Below are 26,523 nucleotides of genomic sequence, written 5' to 3'. Positions count from 1 at the left end.
ATACTTTCAATGTATTCCACATATGTTTATATTTTACATCCTCAAATCTTTATTGTTGTTATTGTAAATATTCTTCTCTCTTTTTGCACTATTTTATTTATCTTATTTGCACCATGTATGTTGAGTTGTTGGAGGACCATGGGATATAAGAGTTTCATTGCCAACATATACGTTGTATATGCTGTGATATGACAAATAAAACCTTGAAACCTTGAAACATATCTCTCCGTGAGACTACTTTTGTTTTTGGAAATGAAGCAAGGGTAATTATGAAAAAATGTTGCTTATAGTATGTATCATAGAAAGAGTATATACTGTGCAGGTCATTGTTACTAGGACTAACTATTGTTACTAGCCTTATTTCACAGTTAACAATGAATTGAACAGATGGGATTTACAAGTAAAATAAGATGCTTTTGCAGAAGTCCAGCTGCTTTCATTGTTGCAGTGCTCAGGGAAACACTTCAGTCATATCAGCAGTGTAGGAGGAGAGAGAACAGACTCCTGTTGGCAAGCTGACAAGTAACTGATCGGTGTTCTCATCCTACGCATCACATTTCAGCTTAAGACAGCAATGTATGCATATTAATGAGCCTAAATACATAAAGCTGTTATTGTCACCATTGTTACTGTTATACTGGTACAGTAGACTTCTTAACTGACATTTTCCCTGTCTCAAAGCAACAATTATGAAAACCATGAAGCTGTCAAGAGTCATCCTCTTTCGCTCAACTTGACTTTCCTCCTGAGTATTAGCTTCAGGGCTTTAGAATTGTTTTATGTGTTAATGAACAGTGAGCAAAACAAATTTCTCAGAAAACCCTAATTCTGGGTCACTCTCAGTTCAAATATGATCCTTCTCCTGCATGTTGAAATCCAACAAAACTACCCAAAGCCATCGGCTTTACACAAACAGGGATTTGTAAACTATGTATATCATCTTTCTCTTTTTTAAGCTTTAGAAAGGAATGTGTGTAAATGTTTAATAATTTATCCCAGACACAACATAGAACAAGCCAGAGCAGACGTCATTTTAGCACAATAAGACCTCGGGGATCTGCCAGTGGGTATAAACCACAGCCAGACATATTACAGCATGAGTCAGTGTATTACCTAGAAGCAGCAGATGCATTCATAAACAACAGCAGTGTGGGATCAGTTGCTTTACTGCAGCACTGTGGTTTTTAAAGTAGTGGTAGCATAGGCAAATCTGACGTGATTTGTTTATTTGGGGATTAGATTTGCCCAGAGTGCTCTCTAAAATCTGGATTAAAGACGGATGTGCGTCACACAGGAAGGTTGTGTCTGATACATTATTCTTGGAAGTTATGAATGTTTTCAGTGAAGCTGCCTCTTAGCCATTGATGTCTTGAAAAAAAAGAGAGAGGGAACCAGACAGCAGTGTTGCCCGTGGTGGTCCGATCTTCAAAGCAAAAAATCAGGACTCATTTATATGTGTAAGAAGGTTTTTATTTATGAAATTTGCTGTGAAAGAATTACATTCTGAGCGTTTTCTGAAAATAAAGATAGAAGTGATGTTGGTTTGGAAGCTAACGGATGTGCAGGCGTGCTCGTCTTTCTTTTTTTGGTTTTGCATGGAGAAATCAAGTAATATGCTGTTATGAGAGTTTCATTCCAAAATGATATGCACCATTAAAATAAAGATATAAAAATCACAATAGCTGTGGCGAATGGTTGCTGCCATTAAGCAAATAGAATGATAGTTACTGAAAATGAATCGGGTCGACAACTTTGTTTAGACATTTCGCCCAATGTGACTTTTCACTTCTGACCGAGAGCTAGATGAAAGATCAATGCCACCGAATCTGTGGAAGAACTGTGGAGCTAGAGCTTAGAGGTGATTAAATTAGTTTAGCATAAAGACTGGGAGAAACCTATCCTGGTTCCCGCCTGTGAATCACCTCACATGTGTTAGTTTAATCCAAAAGGTCTGGTGCTGTCCTCCCTTATGTCTGCATGCTCCTGACTCATTGAAATGGGTAAAAAATATCTAAGTTACCTCCATATCAAACAGCAGTGGCATATTAACACAATATCAAGCTAAATAACGTTTGTCTTTTCCTAAGTTTCTTCCTACATCTCTGTTTGATAGAAATACAATAAGATCAAACATGGTAAGTAATGCGCTTTAGAGTTGTTGATGGCTTCTAGCCTTTATGCTAAGCTAAGCTAATGATATGAGTTTAAAACACATCTTCTCATCTAACTCTCAGTAAAGTGAAAACTCCCAACATGTCGAACCATATCTTTAAGAAAGTGATATTTTTGAAGGTAAAATCTGCCTTTGAAATACTGAAATTGCAGAACATCACTGCATTGCTAGCCTAGCAATAGCTTCAAGCTTACTATTTCCCCACATGATTAAACCCCAAAATAAGTATGCAGTCAATATGCAGTCTCAACTATGCAAGTACTCAAACAAACACATTAAAAAAACAAGATTACAGCCATTAAACCATGTTGATGTATAAAAAATGTTAATTTAAGGCGCTTCAAGTTGGTTACATCACTGTTAAAGCTTTCCCTGTTTTTTTTTTTAAGTCATTCCGAAGAAATATACATACGGTTTTCCACATCTGTAGCATGCATGCAAACCCTGATTCCTGCATCTTTGCAAACTTCAGGTATAATAGCACATGGATCTAATGCTGCACTGACTTAAATAAATAAATAAATAAATATCAAATTAAAGAAAACAAGCAGACCAACAAGCTGTAAATGCATAAATACATAAGATTCTCAGCAACAGTTGTGTGGTGCTTTAAAACTCCTGCTGTAGCAACATCCTGCGAAGTCCTGGCTTTATGGGATTGTTCAGTCTGGAAATGCCAACAGTAGTCCATGTTTCACACAGTGCAGTCGCATTACTGTCACTTTCATTGAAATGTGATCACTGTAGTAGGAGCGTGGTATTTAGCTCACTCACTGCCTCATTAGCCATCTGCTCTCGTCACATTTAGTGGTGTGACTCAGTCAGATCCAGAGGTTACAGAGGCAAAGCAGACAAATTATCTGCTCTTATTATTTTTGACAGTTTCATCATGAACATCTTCAGATAGGAGAGTGGTATTTGAAGTCTGGACGGGGGCTGGTTCTACAAAGATTTGACTGGCTCAGATCAAACAGTCTAACTTCAAAAATTCTTCAGTTGTGCAAATCTCTCCTAATAATCTCAACGGTCGGTGCGAATGGCCTTTATTCCCACCGACACATGACATTTCAAAACACAGCAAGTTTTCTCAGGAGTCAATGGAGACTTGACCAGAGATTTTGGCGCTTTACTATAGTTTTTGTTGGCCTACAAACACATATTTGCTAATATTGCTCAGGACCTGCTGTGGGTGTACAAATCAAATTGGACAATGTTTATAGGATGACAAAATGTGCTTGTTTGTGCTTTTAAGCTTGCTTTAAAGTTCATCTTTAGCCTTGTCCTAGACCTTTACTTATCAAACAATTCTCCAATGTATTTAACAAATGAAATACATAGATCTGGTGACTTTATCATACCAGATATTTTCCCCCCATTGAAGGAACAATTACTCACCCTGACTTCTGTTGCCAGATTAAGAATAAGGACCTCAAATATATAAAATCATGACCAGTGACATAAAGGCAGCCGGAAATGGTAGCCCAAGAGGGTGCTATGTACGCAGCTGTACAGAAATAACATCCCTTAAATCAGCTTGTTTAAAACATCATGATATTTGATGGGCAGCTCTAAAGCAGCCCACGGGAGGTGGAGCATTACCAGTTGGATCTGGTGGGGCTCACCTCTCCACACAGCGTCGGCTCTGGAACCTTACTTCTTGATAGGGGTTGGACTCTATACTTCTCCGGAGTTGCCCAAGGTGTGAGGCGCCGAGCGGGTGTGGGGATACTCACAAGCCCCCGGTTGAGTGCCGCTGTGTTGGAGTTTACACCAGTGGACGAGAGGGTCGCCTCCCTACACCTGCGGGTCATGGGGGGGGAAAACTCTTGACTGTTGTGTGTGCTTATGCACCAAACAGCAGTTCAGAGTATTCGGCCTTCTTGGAGACCCTGAAAAGAGTCCTGTATGGGGCTCCCAAAGGGGACTCCTTAGTCTTGCTGGGAGACTTCAACGCACACGTGGGCAATGATGGAGACACTTGGAGGGGCGTGATTGGGAGGAGCGGCCCCCACGATCTGAACTGGAGTGGTGGTTTGTTACTGGACTTCTGTGCTAGTCATGGATTGGCCATAACAAACACCATGTTCGAACATAAGGATGCTCATAAGTGTACGTGGGTACTCCTGACGCAGTTGCAAGGTATCGACAGGCCCGAAGGGCAGCATCCTCAGCCGTGGCCGAGGCAAAGCAGCGGGTGTGGGCGAAGTTCGGAGAAGCCATGGAGAAGGACTTTCAGTCGGCACCAAAGTTGTTCTGGAAAACCGTCCGACACCTCAGGAGGGGGAAGCAGGGAACCATCCAAGCTGTGTACAGTAAGGATGGGACGCTGTTGAACTCAACTGATAGGGTGTTAGGGCGGTGGAAGGAGCACTTTGAGGAACTCCTGAACCCGACAACTCCGCCCTCTATGTTAGAGGCGGAGCTGGAGTATGAAGGGTGATCAACTCCGATTTCACGGGGGGAAGTCACTGTGGTAGTTAAACAGCTCCACAGTGGCAAAGCCCCGGGGTGGATGAGATCCGCCCAGAAATGCTGAAGGCTCTTGGTGTTGACACGTCTCATCAACATTGCGTGGAAGTCGGAAACAGTACCGAAGGAGTGGCAGACCGGGGTGGTGGTTCCTCTTTTTAAAAAGGGGGATCAGAGGGTGTGTGCCAATTACAGAGGCATCACATTACTCAGCCTCCCCAGGAAAGTTTACTCTAAGGTGCTGGAAAGGAGGGTCCAGTCGATTGTCGAACCTCAGTTTGAAGAGGAACAATGCGGATTTCGTCCTGGTTGTGGAACGACAGACCAGCTTTTTAGTCTCGCAAGGTTCCTGGAGGGGGCCTGGGAGTATGCTCATCCGGTGTACATGTGTTTTGTATATTTGGATAAGGCGTATGACCGGGTTCACAGGGAGATACTGCGGGAGTATGGGGGGAGGGGGTCTCTACTCAGGGCCATCCAATCTCTGTACTCCCAAAGCGAGAGCTGTGTCTGGGTCCTCGGTAGCACGTCGGACCGATTTGTGGTGAGGGTTGGCCTCTGCCAGGGCTGCGCTTTGTCACCAATCTTGTTTGTGATATTCATGGACAGGATTTTGAGGTGTAGTCGTGGGGGAGGGGGTCTGAAGTTTGGTGGGCTAAGGGATTATATCTCTTCGCTGGCCTGGGAGCGCCTTAGAATTCCCCAATCAGAACTGGTTGATGTGGCCAGGGAAAGAGAAGTTTGGGGCTCTCTGCTGGAGCTGTTACCTCCGCGACCCTGACGGATAAGCGGGAGAAGATGGATGGATAGATGGAGCTCTAAAGATCAATAGAAACCATAATAAATTGAAGCAGACTTTCCTGCTTAAATCCACATGATGTGATGTACAGTTCACATTGCACGGTTTTACAGTCCTGCTGACGTTTTTCTGTTTAACAACTAACAACGATTTCTTATTTATTTTGAAGTACTTTACCATAATCATAACCACGGCAAAAAGTAATGCAACATTTGCATTGATTTATTTTCGTAAAACTTTCATTAGACTGGTTAAGGTGGCAACTTGTGCAACCAGCCCCACAAGGTATAATTGGTGTAAAAATGAGTTGGGCCAGGTCAGCGTTGATCTAAGAGTTGGAGATATTCACACCCAGAAGTCTCTGATATTCTCAAGCCTCACTGCCAAACTAGTTCATCCATCTGAACACGCAGAATGGAAACAACTGAATCTGTCTTCTAAAGTCAACGCTAGCATTCGGAGTGGTTTCTTTCACTGCGTCAGTTTAGGGTTAAATGCAGACATTCAGCAGTACACACACCAGTAGATCAGGTTAAATAGGATGTATGCGCCGGGGAAGATCATGCGAGAGTAGGTATCGATGGCGTGGGTGTTCTGAATAATCCGGAAGCCCTTCTTCTTCTTGGTCTCTGTGGGCTCGTTGTCCAGTGAGAGATGCACCACTATTCGCTCTGGTTTTTCCGACGCATCATCAGGCGCCATGGAGCCCCGTGTGTACCCTGCCAGGCTGTTGGCGTCCGCCTCGCTGTAAGTTCCGTCCAGCATCATGGTCCTGCCGTGGGACATGCCACAGGTGCAGGGGAGGTTCTGAGACTGAGGAAAGGGGGGGAAAGAAGTTGATTAGGAATGTAGAAAATATCAATTTGACACGTTAAACTGTTCTGGAAAGGACTCTGTACCTGTTCCCTGGCTTTTTCTCTGAGCTTACGGTCTTTCCCGTCCCTCACCGTCGTAAGGTAGTTGACAGCAGCGTATTCAAGCACTGACAGGAAGACGAAGACGAAACTGACCCAGAGGTAAATGTCCACAGCTTTGATGTAGGACACCCTGGGCATGGAGGCGTTGACTCCAGTGATGATGGTGGACATGGTGAGCACCGTGGTTATACCTGAGGCACACAGAGCATACAACCTCATGAAGATTTGAAAAGCAAACCACAGACATTTCTTTGGACTGCTGTGGCTTTCCTGGCGTGGCTAAAGAACCCCTAGGCCTTTTTCTGGCACAACCTAAAGTTCTCGGATAAGCAGAGCAAACACTAAAAACTGTGGAAACAAACAGATAGGAGGAGGAGGTTCCCAGACAAAGAATAGAAATCAGGTATTAGCTCTCTCTATAAACATTCTCCATATGAATGTAGAATCGGAAGATAAAAGGACAAGATTTTGGTATTGGAAGCATTCTGGTGTCCGTTTGTAATATCTTTGTAGTCCAAGTAGTATTGAAGAATAATCAAAGGGGTTTGGTTGCAGTAAGGTGAGCGGTCAGAGCAGAATAGGCGGTCATGCGTCAGCTATCATGATGATGATTTAGCTTTTGTAGAAAGTGACCATAAACAAAGCCCCGGGGGTGGATGAGATCCACCATGAAATGTTGAAGGCTCTGGGTGTTGAGGGACTGTCATGGTTGACACGTCTCATCAACATTGCGTGGAAGTCGGAAACAGTACCGAAGGAGTGGCAGACCGGGGTGGTGGTTCCCCTTTTAAAAAAGGGGGATCAGAAGGTGTGTGCCAATTACAGAGGCATCACATTACTCAGCCTCCCCGGGAAAGTTTACTCTAAGGTGCTGGAAAGGAGGGTCCGGTCGATTGTCGAACCTCAGATTGAGGAGGAACAATGCGGATTTCGTCCTGGTCGTGGAACGACGGACCAGCTTTTTACTCTCGCAAGGATCCTGGAGGGGGCCTGGAAGTATGCTCATCCGGTCTACATGTGCTTTGTGGATTTGGAGAAGGCATATGACCGGGTTCCCAGGGAGATACTGTGGGAGGTGCTGCGGGAGTATGGGGTGAGGGGGTCTCTACTCAGGGCCATCCAATCTCTGTACTCCCAAAGCGAGAGCTGTGTCCGGGTCCTCGGCAGCACGTCGGACTGATTTCCAGTGAGGGTTGGCCTCCGCCAGGGCTGCGCTTTGTCACCAATCCTGTTTGTGATACTCATGGACAGGATTTCTAGGCGTAGTCGTCGGGGAGGGGGTCTGCAGTTCGGTGGACTAAGGATTGCACCACTGCTTTTTGCAGATGATGTGGTCCTAATGGCTTCATCGGTCTGTGACCTTCAGCACTCACTGGATCGGTTCGCAGCCGAGTGTGAAGGGGCTGGGATGAGGATCAGCACCTCCAAATCTGAGGCCATGGTTCTCAGAAGGAAACCGATGGACTGTCCACTCCAGGTAGAGAATGAAGCCTTACCCCAAGTGAAAGAGTTCAAGTATCTCGGGGTCTTGTTCTCGGGTGAGGGAACAATGGAGTGTGAGATGGGCCGGAAAATCGGAGCAGCGGGAGCGGTACTGCAGTCGCTTTACCGCACCGTTGTGACGAAAAGAGAGCTGAGCCAGAAGGCAAAGCTCTCTGTCTACCGGGTCATCTTTGTTCCTACCCTCACCTATGGTCATGAAGGATGGGTCATGACCGAAAGAACGAGATCGCGGATACAAGCGGCCGAAATGGGATTTCTCCGCAGGGTGGCTGGCATCTCCCTTAGGGATAAGGTGAGAAGTTCAGTCATCAGGGAGGGACTCGGAGTAGAACCGCTGCTCCTTCGCGTTGAAAGGAGCCAGTTGAGGTGGTTCGGGCACCTAGTGAGGATGCCACCTGGGCGCCTCCCTAGGGAGGTGTTCCAGGCACGTCCAGCTGGGAAGAGACCGAGGGGTAGACCTAGGACCAGGTGGAGGGATTATATCTCTTCGCTGGCCTGGGAGCATCTTGGAATTCCCCAGTCAGAACTGGTTGATGTGGCCAGGGAAAGAGAAGTTTGGGGCTCTCTGCTGGAGCTGTTACCTTGGCGACTCTGACGGATAAGTGGGAGAAGATGGATGGATGGAGGGACCATAAACAAAGTAAAACTATTTGGTCGGATATCTATTCTATGTCGATTGCATATCCGCTAGCTAGGATTTATCGTCGTCATATCGATAGCCAATGAGTTTTGAGATTGTGTACACACATTCACAGCTCAATCATGTTTGTGTCTGGCTGCTGATTGGTCGACTGCACATGCTGCTGCTCTCCTCCGCTCAGTGAACCCAGTCAGCCAAGACACATGAGAGCACACTTATTTACAATTATGAATTATGAGTGCCAAAAACAAGCTAGGTGTTTCACAAAAAGGTCTCCGAGGGGTTATGCAGTGCTCGAATTACGTGGGAGCCAGAGGGAGCCGAGCTCCCATAGAGTGATGACTGGCTCCCATGAAAGCAACAAAGTCACATTTTTGAGGGGGTCTCTCATATCTGAAGGTGTCTGCCATATATTGCATTGTAATTTAATCGTAAACAACACTCATTATCCATCCCTTTGCGGTCTCCAACCTTTAAAGACGTTACATTAAAATAGGCTAATACCGGACGTGCTTATACGCTCAAGAGCGCAGCATACTGCACTTCACCACCACACCACTAGGCTACGTGAGCAAACTGGATAAGATCGATTTGACAGCACTCGCAAGTCCGAAGAAGTCACATAAAAATGTGCTTTTGAGGTAAAGACCAACAACACATCTTAAATTTAAATGTAATTGCCAGTTATGCCGCCGAAAAAAAGGCAACCTGCACCGAATTCATATTCGGCCCTGACCAGTTTCGGTTTTACCACTAAAAAAACAAAAATAGTTGCAGATTTAGAATCAGAAAATGGCCTAGCAACAGCTAGTTCTAGCCAGGCGCCTAACTCTACTGAGCCAGAGGACGTTGTGGCTACAACCAGTCATCATGATGTTTTAGCTGGGACACTTACCAATGACGATGAGGACGTTGAGGAGGAATTGGACGGAGAAGAGGCTGCGGAGACGGGGTCGGGGTCGGGGTCCGGGACCGATATGGAACTGAAGCCCCTGCGCCACCTGCCTCAGAACTGGGGGCTCACACAGTGGCGATCGTGGAAGGAGAGAAATCCATGGTTGTGTACAAGTGAGAGTGGCCTTGGGTGCGCTCCCTGCCAGGCAGCAAAAACTCTCTTGCTCCATGAAAAAAAGACTGGGGTGCACCTTTCGGATGCATGGGTTAATGGGACCGTCAGTAGCTCATTGCAAAAGCAATTACGTAAGAAGATTTACCTGCACCGGGACAGCCTTGCTCATAAAAGAGCAGTGGAGATAGCAGAATTAAAACAAAAAGATGTTCTGCCCACCAAAGTTGTAGAGCTGAGTTTGGCTGCCATCGACGTTACATCAAGCTCATTTAGGGCGGCGTACACTATAGCCAAAGAGAGATTGCCATACACCAAAATGACGCCGATCATGACAGTTAATGAGCTTAATGGTGCAACAGTGGGCCCTGCACACAGCTCCGATCACTCCTGTGCTGCTATTGTGAAACATATAGCAGATGAAATGAAAAGAAGACTTGTTTCCCATGTCTTGAAACTCGACTCACGTATCAGCATAACGTTGGATGAAAGCACTGTGCATGGACGCTCCTATATGATTATCTACATGAGGTGCGATGTAACAGGTAATGGAGACGTAGAGAACGTGTTTTTGGACATTGTTGAGTTGGAAAAAGGAGATGCAGGATCTCTTTACAATGCGTTAAAAGACAGTCTTCAAAATGTGGGGATAGAGGCAGAATTTCTTAAGAGGAACTTCATCAGCATAGCCACAGACGGAGCCGCTGTCCTTACCGGTAGGCATACAGGACTCATTGAAAGACTTAAACAAGACTTCCATCGACTGCAGGATGTACATTGCCTGGCACACCGATTAGAACTAGCTGTTAATGATTCTTTGAAGGCTGTGGCTGGGTGCAACCATTTTGACATTTTTATTTCAAAGCTTCATAGTCTGTATCACCAATCCACCAAAAACGCACGGGAGCTTGAAAATGCTGCTAGGGAACTAAACATGCAGATTTTAAAAATAGGCAAAGTCTTCACAATCAGGTGGGTGGCAAGCAGTTTCCGGACAGTTAAAGCTGTGGTGAAAGATTTTCCTGTTTTGGCACAGCACTTTACAATGGCCAGCGAAGATGCCTCACGCAACGGTGTGGAGAGGGCGAAGTATGGTGGCCTACTCAAGCATCTGACATCTACTGGCTTCCTCTCCGATTTGGCAGTGATGAAAGATGTGCTTCGTGAACTGCAGGGGCTCTCATTGAGGCTACAGAGAAGGGACACGTCTCTGGTGGATGGCAGCAGACAAATCCATCAAACCATCGAGATACTGTCTGCTATGAAAGAAGATGCCGGTAAAACGGAATCCAAGATTCGCGCAGGCATAGCAAGTGGTCGGTTCAAAGGCGTTGTGCTTAGGGAAACGCAGCCTAAGATTAATAAACCCCAGTTTTATCAGTCCATCCTTGATAATCTCAGATCACGTCTTCCTGACAGTGAACTTATTGCCATGCTCAAGCCTCTAGATCAGCACTTTTGGCCTGCAGAGAGGTCAGACCTAATGCTATTTGGAGAGCGCGAAGTGGGGAGATTCGCAAAACTCCTCTGTGAATCTTCTACCGAGGCTATCGAGGAATTCCGAGATTGGAAGCTTCAAGGTTCTCAGGGGAATACTCTTAAGAAACTTATCGTCGCATGCCGCACTATACTCCCGACCTCAGCAGAGTGTGAGAGGGGTTTCTCGGCTTGCAATGACACAGACGATAAAACTAGGAACGGACTGCGTGCAGCGAGCCTCACTGCCCTGCTATTCATTGACTTGAATGGACCTCCTACTGAGAAATTCAACCCCGTGCCGTTTGTCCACTCATGGATTAAGAGTGGCCACCGGACATCAGCATCATGGATTCCTGGGCGCAGGCCCCAGCCAGCTGAGAGCAGGGCAGTTTGGTCTCTTTTGTCTCCGTAAAGCCCAACAAACATGATCAGAGCATCGAACTGAATTGTTACATGATGGGTGAGTTTTGTCTATATATGCGTTCATTGGGTTACATTATTTGACAAGTCCTGAGAATGTCATGTTTGCTGTTGAACTTGTGCTTTCTTCTATGTTGTTTGACAAAGCCATAGGCTACATAATGCATAACAGTTCACAGTCTAGCCTGTCCCTAAACTGAAATTCAAAAGAATATGTTTAATCTATTTCCGTAAAGCCCAACACGGTCAAACATGATCAGAGCATCGAACTGAATTGTTAGGCCTACATGATGCGAGTGTTTTGTCTATATATGCGTTCATTGGGTTACATGATTTGACAAGTGCTGAGAATGTCTGTTGAAGTTGCGCTTTCTTCTATGTTGTTTGACAAAGCCAATATAGGCTACATAATGCATAAGTTCACAGTCTAGCTAAACTGAAATTCAAAAGAATATGTTTAATCTATGTATTTGTATGTATTGCGATATTGGAATGAAATATGGACAATCAATAATATGTTTAAATTAAATGGAACCGATTTCTGTAAAACAAACCCCAAAAAATCTGTCTGTTGTGTTGTGCGTGTGTTACGTGTGTAAGTTGTGTCTACCGTGCGCAAAAGCGCCATTCGCACCTATTCGCGGCTATTTAATTGACATGTTAGGTTATGGGGGGGGGGGGCGGGGAGTCCAACTTGTTTTTATAAAATAGAGAGACCCCCTTGAAGACAAAAACATAATTCGAGCACTGGGGTTATGAAAATAACCGAGTTGAGTAAAAAGTAATTAAGGTTGTCAACATGTATTTATTTTAATTATTTAACCTTAATTTAGCCAGAAATGTCCCATGGACACAAACAATCTTCTTATCCAGAGGGGCTACAACAGCAGAATAAGCAGTTTTACATCTAAACTATTTCACATACCAACTAATTCATAAAAGATAGTAAAATAGTAAAATAGGAGATATATGCCAAACCACACTCATCCTGAGTCAAGGATCATGTCAAACCGCACCATATTTCCCTTTAAGGCGGTTTGTAAAAGACCTGTAATTGTATTGAAAGGGGGTAGTACTTCTAAGGTAATGATGTCTTGCAGCTCAGTCCATGCCCAGGGTGCAGAAAAAGAGAAAGCATTCCTACCCAGCTCTGAGCGCACCCTGGGGACATTTATAAGAATCTGATTAGTAGAAGTACTGCTGGTGTGAAAGGATTAGCACGCTCAGGCTTTAACTCCACTTAGAACCATAAATTGTTGAATTACATTCCTATATAAGCACGGATTGGGCACGTAAAAAATTTTGTTAATGCTTCCTGTCTTTGTGCTAATCTAGGCTCACCACGTCTTGACTCCAGCTCCATACTACGGGGACGTGAGAATCATATTGATCTTCTAAAATCAGGATGGTAGGAGTTGAGGTACATTTCCCAGGATGTTGAACTTTTCTTTCACAGTTTGATTCCCTCGGCAGTTCTACTGTGCAAACTGGTCCATGTTCTCAGGTCACCACGATGTGGTGTGGACACAAATCAAATATGAACGGGAAATAGGGTCCTTGTGTTGCATATCGTCTCACCTAATGAGACCCTGGCAGGGACAGCCCTACGGTCGATCCAGAAGGACACCCAGGACAGCATGACCATCAGAGTGGCAGGGAAGTAGGTCTGCAGCAGGAAGAAGAAGATGTGGCGGCGCAGGGTGAAGTTGATGTACAGACGGTTGTACCAGCCTGGAGGAGAGAAGATATGTAATAAAAAGTACCGTCAGAGGTCAGAACAAAAAGGGTTTGATAAAATTCCTCAATAAACACAGAGCCAGAAGTGAGAGTCCTTATCCGCACAGGATGATAGAACTGTGTTTGAGTATATTAAACCAAACTTAACAAAATAACATCGTAATAGAAAAATATATCTGTATTTATGACAGCAGGGCACAGCACATAAAGTAGCAAATGGCAAAACAAAAACCTGAGGGGAGTAAAAGAAAAATAAAGAAATATCCCAATGGTGTATTTTTTTAGTTACAAAACCATTTCTCAGCTCTCCTGGGCACAGTGCACATCCCACTGGAAAGCTCAGGCAAAGCCAAAGAGTCAATTTCAGTGCCTTTACATAAAGCTTCTCCAGTCTTAGCTCGGGGGACAACTTTTATTAAATGTACTTATATAATAAATATGTGTTACAATTTCGACCCTTAGTAGCACTGTGTTTTACCACAGTAACTGACGGGGTGAGTAACTAAAGACGCTGCAGAATACAAATGTGATAATGTGTTTAAAACGACACTTAACTCAGCTAGGGTGGGGATAGGTTTTTTAATTTGAAATTTGAAATTTGAACATATGACATATATTTAATCAGTCTTTGTTCAAATACAACAGGATATGCGCAATAATTGTCCTATCGCAATTCTCTTTAAGATAGTGTTCCTTTTCACAGCACTCATTTTGACAGTAATGATGGCTCCATATTCTATATTCTAGTCTAAGTGTCCTAGAGTGACACAGGACCAGGATCCTGAAACTCTGGCCTCTAAATGAAATATATGTTTCCTTATTGATATTATTTACACCTGGCTTTTCCAATTTTCTGTCAAACCCTGAAAACGTTTATTTATTGTTTTCCTTGCTCACTCAAAACTGAGAAAACGGGCATATTGAGCTAAACATATAAGCATCTCAGAAGTGAAAAGGGGACACAACTGGGATTCAAAACCATAGTGGGAAATATTCTGGTAAAGTAAGTTTGCTGCATTTTACACTAAAGTTAAAGTATCATAAATATATCTGAAAAATATCTGATATATTATATAATATATCACTTTATGGCTTCTTTGATTTCCTTTGCTATTTCTATTATTTTCTTTTTAAAACACTCAATTAAAAAAAGTGTTTCAGTTTCTTTCTGTTTTTTCTAAGCCAAAAATCCGGAACATTGGCAATGGGATTTCAAAACTATACTAAAGGATTTAGAACAACCGAATATTCAAAATAGTGCCATTCAATCACAGTGGAGGGAAAGGGAAGCACACCACTTCAGATCTCTGCTCTAGAAGACCATCTGACTCAGAGACAGGGAGGAGTGCAAGCAGATTTAAGATCTTCAAGTCAAGATGTAGCAATGTCATCACGAAAAGTTTGAAATGTGCACCATATATTAAAATATTTGGTAAAATGGTGACAAAAACATTATATTATTCTATATCAAATACAATACAAATAAATATAATTTAAACATATTCTGCACAATGCAATAAAACGCTGATGATAAGTATTAGATGCAATGACAGGTTGCACATGACAGCAAGGGATATTAAATAAGAGAGAGCTGAGGGGCCCTACTAATTTCCCCTGTGTTGACCAACTTAGTTAGTTTTTCAGAATATGCACCAAGTAAGCGTAAATTTACCTGAAATATTAGTGGTATTTAAAGTAGATTTTGACTAGGGGCCCCTTGACTACGCACGACTACCGACATACAATGAAAGTCCTTTCTATTTCCATTTATATTAACCAATTACTCAGATAACTCCATACCAAAGTCTTCATTTTTGGCCCCTGGGTAAACCAGCCGCAAATAAAACTCAGCGGTATGTGGGCAGTGTACCTGTGCTGCTGTAGAAAGCCAGTCTGGAAGTCGTGTGGAACTTCTGGATGAGGAACTGAGACAGAGAGATCCTGTCGTCGGTGCTCAGAGACTCATCGCCGCTTTTCCAGTACAGCATCAGGTCTTCATCTGTGTAAGCATCTGAAGGACAGAGAGCAGGAGGGTAAGTGTGGCCTGTATCGGTAATAACTACCCTTGACATTTAAAAAATGAATATGCAGACAAGTTTGGCCTTGTGGATGTACTGTTTACCAGTGCAGCCATTTGTCTTTTTTTTCTGTTAGTGTACATGATCCTTTTGAACCCTTTCAGACAGTTCTGGTTCCAGACTTTTAACCCCCCGACACTCCAATTGCAATTAATGTAAAGAGAACATTTATTTAAAGTCTCTACTGGGACATGTCTCCATGCTTTAATGTTCAGAAAGCTCTTTATTTTTCTCATACTGCCTGTGCTGCAGAACCTCTTTTCACCCTCTGTCTGAAACCAGAGCCCAGTCTGTTCTGATTGGTCAGCTGGCAGGCTCTGTTGTGATTGGTAAACTGCTTAGTGATGTCCCGCCCTTTAGCCTATCACACAGCATATGTTGGAGAGCTAGCCAATAGATGTGCAATTGTTAAATAGTGATGTCATTATGTTACAGAAATGAACAAAGGAGTTCAATCAAGGCGTTTCACGCCGGGGAGAGAAACTCCCTCTGTAGGGAACACAGGGATTTTACTCTTTGCAGACCATTTACATACACTTAAACATATATAACACACTACAGGAAAAGGGAAAAGGGAAACCCCAGAAAGTACAATAGGGTAACTTTATTACAAAATTATTTTACTGCTAGAATTAGTTGTATTTCTTTTCAAAAGATATCACAATTTTACATTTTTCTGGATGCGTTTGGCCACCATAGTTGTTTCATAATAGTCTGACATCAACATGCTGATGTAGATGATGTTGATTACATCCATGTTGGGCGCCTCCTTCCTCCTGATAAACAGCAGTACAGCAGTTAAACAGTAATGGATAAGAATTCAGTGATTTTACTCAATGTGCTGCTGATTGCACATATTCTTTGGGCCTTTAATAATTACTGGCACTTTATTTCCCGCAGCAGTGGGAGTGGAGCATGTATGAGTGCTTACAGCTCTCCAGCTCCAGCGTGCATGTCTGCGAGTCCAAGGGGAAGCGACTGAAATCCATGTTGCACGCAGCAGTCACTGTTACCCTGGGGAAACAGGCAGAGTGTTAACATCACCAGCTCTGGGCCGGCTCCAACCAGGCTGCCAAGTGGCATTTAGTCAGTGTGAAACAACCCTGTGATGGCAGATATGAGCGAATGTGTGTGTGGGAGGTGGGGTCTTCCTGCTGGTGTCCTCACCTCAGGCTGTACAGGACGTGACCGTCAGGGAACACCCGCAGCATGATGTTGTCAGTGGTGGTGTCGTGGATGAAGGACCTCTTGGAGTGGACGAAGAACACATCAGGCACCCAGATCTTCTTCACCAGGCGCCCGTCAAAGGTCATGCTCTTGTTGGTGGTGCTGGGGAAGGCCAGCCTCTCGTCCTTCCAGTAGTGCCTCAGATACAGGGTCATGGTGAAGTCCTGAGGCAGCGGGGGAGGGGCCACACAAGCACAAACAGCCTCTGGATTAAGTCACACTACGAGGACTCACTTGCTTGCCGCCTCTGGTTTATGGAATTCCTCTGGGATTACAGTCCCTGTTATGGAATGATTATGACTAAACATACACGGGTAAGAGAAGTGCTGAACATATGTTATCTAAGCTTCCATTGGTCCTAGATTACCCTTGTCTTCTCGCCTCCTTCCCCTGTTGCTATGCAAGCCGGCGTGACCCTGTCTCTGCACTACTCACCCGCCCCGCCTCCCTCCTCACTCGGCTACAGAGATCATCCCCCATGCCACCGTCCTCATGGCATTACATAAGAGCAGATCAGTTTGGAATAATGGCTGCAGCCGCACATTGTACTCTTGGCACCCACCATACGGCACCTTTAATGTTGCGTAAGATGAGTTCAGGGGCATGTCTGGATGAGTAATCACTGTAATGTACTATAACTTCACTAATGAGATGTTTTAAAGGGTTAGGATGGAAGTGTTCTTGACCGCATGTATAACTGCCAGCAGATTAGCTGTATAAAACCACAATTTCATTATAACGTTGCTGAAAGCTGAATTTCATAATGCAAGAAATCATTTTGTCTCTAAGGAACGAAAAGTAAAAATTATTAGCTGATCAAGTCACAGCGGGCTACACTCTCACTGCTACACTCTCGTTCTGTTGGACCCTGCAGGTTTTCACCGCTTTGTTTGCTAGCCTTGCAAATGTATATAGGAATTGCTGTGTAGCTGTCTTTTTTTTATTATATTTGCGACACATTTTAAGTTAAGAAACTATAATTAATAACAATTTAATTTAGATATAAATAATTGCAATGCATCAGTCGTTTCACTAACTTCATGACTCTTCTTTGGGCTCGTGTCGTGCTTTATTTGAGCATCCATTATCTTATCACTACCAAAAAACACTGTTATATACACCAGCAAAACCCATAGTACAGACTGGTGGTATTTTCCCTTCTTGTCATCAAATACAATGCACAAAATCAAACCAACAATAAATAATTGATTAATGTCCTGTATATGAAAGCCGGATATATCTTCTTACTCAGTGTTTCATTGCAGAGACACTTCACTAAGCCTCACTGCTGCTCTCTGTGACATGTTCCTTTATAACCATGAACACACACTGAGTTTATTTTCACTCAATCGCTCACACGGTGCTGCTGTAGCTGAAAATAGTCTCCACAAACATTTCTAGGCTCTGTGTATGCAGCCTTAGCGCATGTATAAATAACTGAATCAACAACTTAACACATGCCTCACTAATGGAATAAGGGTTATCAGTAATGAACAGTGTTGGGAACGTTACTTTAAAAAAGTAATTGGTTATAGTTACTCACTACTTGTTCCAAAAAGTAACTGAGTTACTTAAGTTAGTTAAGTTTTTTATCCAGGCTATCCAATTTGTTTCTGCCACTCCCTTCCTCCTGATGGATTACGTTAAAAACTAGTAGTCAGCTCTTTTAGGTATACTACTGATTTAGCAAAACGTAAACAATTTCTTAATCTCTGCTTCAAACCATTGCATTACATTTGCAAATCCATTTCAATCCAGATGAAATCAAGTTTCTAGGGAGTCCTATCTCTTTGCTTTGAACCTGTTTCCCTCCCAATAAAGCAGCCAAGAGTGTTTTCTGCTTAACTGTTAAGCATCCTGCAGCTTTGTGATATGACATAATGTCATTAAGGGCAGTCGTCATCTGGAATCATTCATTTTTACCCCCACCCCATGTTCCAAAACAATTAAATACACACTGGGATTCAAATTAAATGTAATCCTTGGCTGTCCTTGGAAACGGGGGCTTACACAACATCAGGACGGCAGTTCAGATCCAATTTATGGTTCCAGCACAGAAGGTTGATTTAATTACATTAATCAACATTCAGTCTGGGTTTGAGGAAAATAAACAATTCCTACCATTGAGCTTTCATAATCTGATTCTGATTATCCAACTGAAAACAACATCTGAATGACTCAAAGTTCATCTGCCAGTACAAAGTAGAGAAGCCCTCTGATGCTCAGCACACAGAGAACCGCAGAGAACTTTAAATATAAAAATAACCTATATTCCGGCTCCGCTCTTCAATCACTAAGTTGGACTGAGAAGGGTGTTCTCACAGTCTTAGTCACTGTTGTGCTCGTGTGTCCATCCTCCTGCTGCTAATGGAGAATGTTCCTGCTCATTAGCCTCTGTGTCTGAGCGGAGCGGCTCTCCATGTGTTGGAGCAGTAGGAGCTTGATTGTTGAAGTCAGCAACTTCCTGCAACTACATGCTACCAGAGACATAATCCACTGGGATAGTAGCAGTAATAATGACATCATATTTTTACGTCCTGTATAATCTCCTTACTTTGAGCTTTCTGTTGGTCTTTGCTTCCAAGACAGAATGAGTAATTCTATAGTTTTACATCCAAACTGAATGTACAGCTCCGGAGGAAATTAAGAGACCACTCCACGTGTTTCTTAAATCTTTGTCTCTACATGTATGGCAACCATTCCAGTGTCTGTTGAATTCCAACACAGAGAAAAAATGCCAGTAGTTTATAGAATACGATAAAATAAATGAACTCAAAGACAAACCTATAAATAATAAAACAAGAGAAAATGATAATGCTGAAGTGGTCTCTTCATTTTTTCCGAGGCTGTAGATTTCAATAAATGACCAGTTTCTGCAGATCTCAGGTCTTCTACATTATTTGTAATCCATTTTTCCCATAATCTTACTGTGTGTCCCAAAAGGCGTTCAACACGTTTAAGCCACTTACCATGTCCACCTCTGATATGCTGTCCAAGCTCTCCACCTGGACATCCACTCCAACAGGGACAGCTGGACCTGCAGAGGAACGCCATACAGATTACAGTTCGCTGCACATAAGACACATTGACAAGTATAGGTCCATTTACCATTTATTCCATTTTGGAAGTAACTGGCCCATCACTGATTATTACACGACCCACTTCATTGTGAGCCAGGCTGCCCTAAGGAAGCTGAGGGATGTAGTAGAAAGACAGAGTCCACCGACTGCTGTTCATGTCTCATGTCACAGCAAAAGCCAGCCCTGACTCATCTGAAGCTCCTTTTGTTATGCAACATACGTACTAAGAAACATACTGATATGAACCAATTACCAAGATATTTTCCTAACTAACCATTTGTATAGGCTGCACTGCAGGCTGTGACCAGGATAGAGTCTCCTGTAGTGTGTTCTATAGGTTTTTGTGCATGTCAATGGTTTGCAAAGAGTAAAATCCCGTGTTTCCTCTAGAGGGAATTCCTCTCCCACACCCCCTCTGCCTAAAACACCTCCATAGGAGGTAGGTAACAAGCATGGAGGAAATCAACATCATCCACATCAGCATGTTGAATTCAGACTATTATAAAACAACTATGGCCAAAAGCATTCATAGTAATGAAAGATTGTGATATCTCTTGAAAACGCGCTCAGGAAAAACATCCTACATCCCTTCTCTCTTTAGGGTTTCATTAATTTTGTTGGCAGCTCATTCCTTCAAACAGAAGCCTCAGATTGCTGATAATAACAATAAACATATGAAGGTTAAATTTCAGCTTCTTATAGAAATAAGTCATTGGGCTCTTTTTTATCAACTAAGATTTGTTAGAAAATGTTTTACATTTTAAATGACTACATTTATTTTAAAATTGGGCTCATTAATATATTTGAGCATATACATTTGAGAAATACAATATAAGACAAGAAAAAGTTTAATTTGTGGGCCATATTGCATTACACTTAGAATTTGCAGAGGGCCGATTCAAAATGACCTGCGGGCCACATTTGGCCCCCAGGCCGTAGTTTGGGCACCCCTGTTTTAGTGCATGTAAATGGTCTGCAAAGGCTCAAATCCCTCCGTTTCCTCCAGAGGGAGTTTCTCTCCTGCCTGAAAGCCCTCCATTGGACTCATTTATTTACTTCTGCAACATAGTGACATCACAATGTAACCATTGCGCTTCTATTGGCAAGTTCTCCAACACATTGTACGTGATAGGCTAAGGTGCGGGACATCTCTAAGCGTTTGACCGATCACAACAGAGCCAGCTAACCAATCAGAGCAGACTGGGCTCTGGTTTCAGACAGAGGGTGAAAAGAGGTGCTGCAGCACAGTCAGAATGAGAACAATAAAGAGCTTTTGAACAATAAAGCACGGAGACATGTCAGAGAAGAGGCATTAAATAAAGAAAATATCATGGTTATACGTGGTTTCCATTACAGGTTGGCTCACTGCATCCCACTAGTGTAGGTAGTTTTGTGTCTGAACTGACACTCTGAGGAAGAACAGAAATGAAATGCAATCATGTCATTGGATTGGAGTAGAGAAATTCACACACACTTAAAATAACAAGATGGCATATACTGCTAAGCCATAACTGCAATGACTCCAATCATTTTTATTTACAAAATATTATTTGCAATAATCAGAACACAATATTCTCATAGCTGGATTTGTATCTGACTGAGAGGATTATTGCCCAGTTTGTGATTTACATTTAGATGGAAGAGTGTAATAGTAGCCTTCTCATCCACAGCCAAACAAATTCACACAGCCTTCTGTCCCTGGAGTATTAAAGGCACATTGACCGCTGTAATACTGTTAATCTGAGCAGCATGCGGGGGCCAGCCTTACGTAACCGGTGGCAAAGCTGCTACCTGGAATGAAGGATATCAACTCATGTCCGCTTCCAGCTGTCCTCCCTACTCTTACTCACACCATATGCCACATATCAAGTGCCAGATCCAGCAGGGCCTGAGCTCCTGACATGATGCCTCATGGAACAGCGGACACCTGCCGAGAGGAGAGACCAGCGGAGCGCAGGACACAGAGGAGGAATAAAAGATCTCTCCAGAGGAGGTGTGTAGCCAGAGAGGGCAAAAGTACACACAGCCTTCACTCAAGTAATACAGATACTTGTGTTTAGAAATACTCTGGTAAAAGAAGAGTACTGACTAAACTTCTTTACTCAAGTAAAAGTAAAGAAGTGTGGGCTTTGAGATGTACTATAGTACTTAATATTCCATTCATTGCACTATGTTATCTATTATATCCTGCTTTATATTCTGTTAACTTCAATAGTGTTTATTTGTCTGGCAGTTTAGGGATTATTTATCTTTATAGTCAACTGTATATATAACTTTTCTCTAATGCTGGTTTATTTCTATTTCTTCTTTGAGATGTTTATACTTTAGAATTGTGTATTTCTTCTTTGTAATTCTAATTATGTGCAATGCCTTGTATTGTTTTATGATGCTGCAACACAAACATGTCCCAGTTTGGGATTAATAAAGTACTTCTTATCTTATTTTAGTAAAAAGTAACCATAACTACCAACTATTTTAGAGTCAAGCTGGACCTCCCTTTATATTAATAGAACATTAAACACTTCTATTTCAAATTGTAATACTGTCATTGTCATACATACACCAATTTTGTATTGCATTAGGTGGAAAATGAATCATTATGATCACTGCCCTAGATTACAACTATAATAATGAGCCTGTTTTGAAAATGTAAGAAGTGGAAAGTATAGGTATTATGGTTAAAAATGTGAGAAATAAAAGAAAAAAGTGGTCAGAAAAATAAATTGTGGAGTAAAATACTGATACCAGAAAAATCGACTTAAGTACAGAAACAAAGTATTTGTACTTCACTGCTTCCCACCTCTGGATTTGTTGACAGTTTTCAGTGCCCCAAGAGTTGGCCGATTGAACCTGAAGAAGTGACGTTCATATGTTTAGGCTGGACACTCAGGCGCACATGAGTCGTCCTGCGTGTGGGTTCGCCGGAAGATTTCCATTTGCTATTTTGAGCTGACAGCATCAGTGAATTATTCCACGTCACTGATTATCAGATGAGACCCACGAATGCGTCATAGCCAAGCCCCACATCATCATTCCTTTTGACCCCACGCTACCCTCAGTAGCACTTCCTGTTTTCAAACGGGACATGAATTACACTGAAAAAACTGAAGCGTTGACTTTAATTAAATGTATGTCAACAGAGTTCACATAACTGTATTAGGTTAGTTAAAATCAATAGCAGTTTAAACTTAATACTATTGCTTTTAACTAACCCAATACATTTATGTTAATCTGTTGACATGATACATTTAATTAAAGTAAACGCTTCAGTTTTTTCAGAGCAAGAGTGCGTGAGCCAGTGTTCTCCCTCTGACCTCACAGAACCACAAACAGGAACACTGAGTATCATCTAATAAGTCCAAATGAAAACGTATGAACAGCCTGTTTATGGGCAACATGCAGAAAAACCATATTGATAGTTTCATAGTTCTGCTTTCCGGAGAGCCCACTAAAACCCGGCAGCTTCATTTAATAACACTCAGTCTTTAAAATGGAATTATCGCCAAAGTACAGACGCGTAAACAAAAGCACATAATCCATATGCATTCACAGCGTGCCATAAAAACAACAGGTGGGGGTTTATTAAGCTACTGCATATTTTATCAGGCTAATTATTTTAGTCACTGAGTATATAGACTTTCCTTTATCCCTGTGGATGAAAATTCATAATGTGTTTAATTAAGAAAGTTACAGTTGTAGGCTACATAATGATCATTAATCTAAGGAACGCAGGATGTCAGTGTTGGGGGTGGGGTGGGGGGGGACCATTCATTCTGATGGTTACCAGCAGATGTTCAGGAATATTAAGGTGTAAGCCTAAAATTAGGCAATGGGGGAATATTCCCCTCGTGGCGGCAGTTTCCTGAGTTTTTCATCCCTTTTTTACGACTCTGTGCTAATCGAATGAATATTATCTTTATGTGTTATGAGCATAAGGCGAAGAAAAGAAGAAATAAAGGGCCAGTTCCCCCAAGCAAGCAAGTATTCATCCATTTAACGCCTGGGGAAAAAGTGAGCTGCTTTAAATGTCTACCTTCACACTGAAGAAAGCACTTTATCATCATTTCACCATAATAAATAAGACATTCTGAAAGTTTGCAGAGTGGGAAATAATTTTTTGGTAATTAGAAAAAACGATTTATACAGAATATGTCATGGACTATAGGGTTCATGCTAGACTGGGTCACAGGGTGATGTCATACACATTGTCCCGGTCATTTCTGATAGAACTGGGATTGGCTTGGTGCTTGGATAAATCAGACAAGAAAAATGAAGCTGGTGTTATTAGGGGCCCTGGGCAGTTCAGCCATGCAGATACTCTTTGTGTCCACGTTTAAGATTTAAGATTTCTGCTTCTACACAGTGCAGGAGAATTAATTTTTTTGTTGCTGGTGCTCACAGAGCTCGACATTTCATATAGGTATATTTAATATGGGTTGATAAAATGGCCTTTGTGGGTCCGGGGGTGAGGCGCTGTCTGTGTCCTGGCCCCGGAATCCTTTGTTCCTTCATTTCCTCTCACCTTTACTATCCACTATCTAATAAAGGAATAAAATACCCTCAAAATATGATTTCGAAAACAACCTTAAAAAATGTTCAGTAGTTTTGGAAGAGATTAAAATATCAGTCAGAATGTGAAGTACGGAGCTCAGAGCTCTGAGAGACATGAAAGCTGAATCCTCTGCAGGATGTGAGCAAACGTCTGCAAGTAATAACTCTCCATCTTATCGACTTCCTCTGACTTTTAATTATTTTCTTGTAAAACACTGGATTTAAAAGTCTTTTGCTTTCACATTTAAATTGAACTAAAAAGGAAAAAGCACTCTTTAGTTGATCTGCTCACAAGGCATGTCTTCACCAAAGCTATAACCAGTGAGGAGGCTCACATGAAGATGATTAATATTCCACATATTGTTTATTTCATTTTTATATATATGATGATGAGTTGATGTTTTCATCAGTCAATCGACAGAAAAATAATCGGAAATGATTTTAATAATGGTTTCAATAATTGAGTTCCTTCTTATCTGGATTTTAGTCAAACAAAACAAGCCATTTGAAGTCCTCATTAGCATGTGAGTTGGGATGGTCATACAGACAACCTCTTGACATTTCATAGAACATATTATGTCTGTTAAGAACATAAGTTCTAACACCTGTTTGTCACTTTTACGATTCAAAGTCGTTGCAAACTTTATTTTGTTTCCGCCAGTTTCCTTAAAGGTCCCCTATTATCCAAAATGCACTTTTTGATGTCTTTTATCCATAAATATGTGCCCCTGGTGTATAAGGAGACTCACAAAGTGTCAGAAAATACAACCCTCTCTCTTTTCCTCCTTACCTATATCTCTAAAAATGGGGGTACAAACGTTCAAAATGTTGGCTGACTTTACATTGAACTCCTGGCAACGTCCCCCCCACCTGACACGTTCTAACCTTCCGTCCCCCATATACAGTAGTGAGCTGAATCCCCTCCTCAGCACCTGTGTGTCTGTGTGTTCAGCAGGATGTCTGCAGGAGGGACTTAGAGTTGTTGTTTATATAATACATAATGTCTCTGTTCTAGTGGTAAACCCTGAGAAGTGTTTCAGAAATAATGCTGGATGTGGTTTGGAACATCATATGGCGTTTAATCACGGCAGCGTTTAGCTGAGTTTCTCCCGGTAGAAAACTCTCTTCAGAGGAGAGATCATGATGCCCTAAAGGGGCGTGGCCAGCAGCAGCTCCAAAGGGGCGTGGCCAGCAGCAGCTAGTTCATTTAAAGCTACAGTCACAGAATCAGCACTTCAGGAACAGGGATGAAATAGAGGGGGATGAGGCATGCTACAATGGGGGATCTGTTTGTATTTTGAGCAAAACACTTCACATATGTATGCATTTTATAGATATGGTCCTACAATATATAGTTCAATTATAGTATAATAGGAGACCTTTAACATCGACATGCTAACTTGGCCACCAAACAGTAGAATGGGAAGGGTCTGCTAGCATTAGCCACCATAAGCTAGTGGTCACACTAGGCCCAGTGAGAGTGTAGCATCAAATTAAACTGAACAAGGGACCGTTTGGATGGTGAGCGATGTATCTTACTATGCAAGGGGAATAATTAGTTACAGCTTGTTTTTGAATGAGTGCTGCAGATAATTGAATATACCAGGGGAATATTTCAAAAGTGGATTAGTTTTACTTGACCTATTTAAATGATCTTGGTGTAGAATCATACATTTCTGACCATGTAGAAGCCAAATTCAGAGGAGTACTGGAGACCTCATGGTGTTCAGTGACAGCTAACTAATTCTGCTAGTATAGAAAACTAGTATAGTAATAGTGTTGTTAATCAGCCCAGATGCTTTCTAATAAGATTCATATATAAACATGTTGTGTTTAAAATGAGACAAAAAAGCTTCTGAAAAGTTTTGTAAATAGTACGTTTGGATTCCCCATAGTGAAAAACATGTAGTTCAATACCAAAATCCCCCAAATTGATCCAATGGTTTAAAATGATGTGGTAAAATACCTTGTGATCGGCTGGAAATGGCAGACATTTTGGAAAATTGTAGCCAGGCTTCTTTAAGTAATAGGCCACAGAGGGATGGACATGGACATTTCGGTGCTTGTCTCCACTTTTGATACATTTTACAGCTATCTGCAGCACCAAAAGGTGTAGGCTAGCTTTAAGGACACATGAACCTGTCCATCACCCTCCTAACAAACATCACAGCTGATGCTAAAACATGAAAATTAATCTTGGATATTTTTCCACTAGGCACACAGGAGGCTGCACTCCCCCCCTCCCTCCAAACTCTCCCCCCTGCCCCCATTGTACCTGGACTTTAACACCCCACACATAAACACACAAACCCACACATCCAGCGTTAATTTCGTATATATTGACTGTTGTGCCTTTATTTATGTCTCTTAATGTGTGCATATGT

General features: G+C 42.3%; 1 protein-coding gene across 1 annotated transcript in view; it reads right to left on the bottom strand.

Moving 5' to 3' along the window:
- Positions 1-1,513: 1,513 nt before the first annotated feature.
- LOC134877282 (gamma-aminobutyric acid receptor subunit rho-2-like) overlaps positions 1,514-26,523 on the bottom strand; it is a 30,089-nt gene continuing 5,079 nt past the window's right edge. The window contains exons 3-9 of the mRNA XM_063902741.1: positions 19,478-19,545; positions 16,449-16,672; positions 16,213-16,295; positions 15,074-15,214; positions 13,045-13,197; positions 6,341-6,549; positions 1,514-6,254 (exon numbers count right to left, since the gene is read on the bottom strand). Coding sequence (XP_063758811.1) covers positions 5,946-6,254; positions 6,341-6,549; positions 13,045-13,197; positions 15,074-15,214; positions 16,213-16,295; positions 16,449-16,672; positions 19,478-19,545 — 1,187 coding nt within the window. The 3' untranslated portion in view covers positions 1,514-5,945. The remainder of the gene's footprint in view (positions 6,255-6,340; positions 6,550-13,044; positions 13,198-15,073; positions 15,215-16,212; positions 16,296-16,448; positions 16,673-19,477; positions 19,546-26,523) is intronic.

The sequence above is a fragment of the Eleginops maclovinus genome, chromosome 15, assembly GCF_036324505.1.
Source record: "Eleginops maclovinus isolate JMC-PN-2008 ecotype Puerto Natales chromosome 15, JC_Emac_rtc_rv5, whole genome shotgun sequence".
Classification (NCBI taxonomy): Eukaryota; Metazoa; Chordata; class Actinopteri; order Perciformes; family Eleginopidae; genus Eleginops; species Eleginops maclovinus.
Note: the sequence above shows the minus strand (reverse complement) of the source record. Positions and strands in the feature narration are given on the sequence as shown.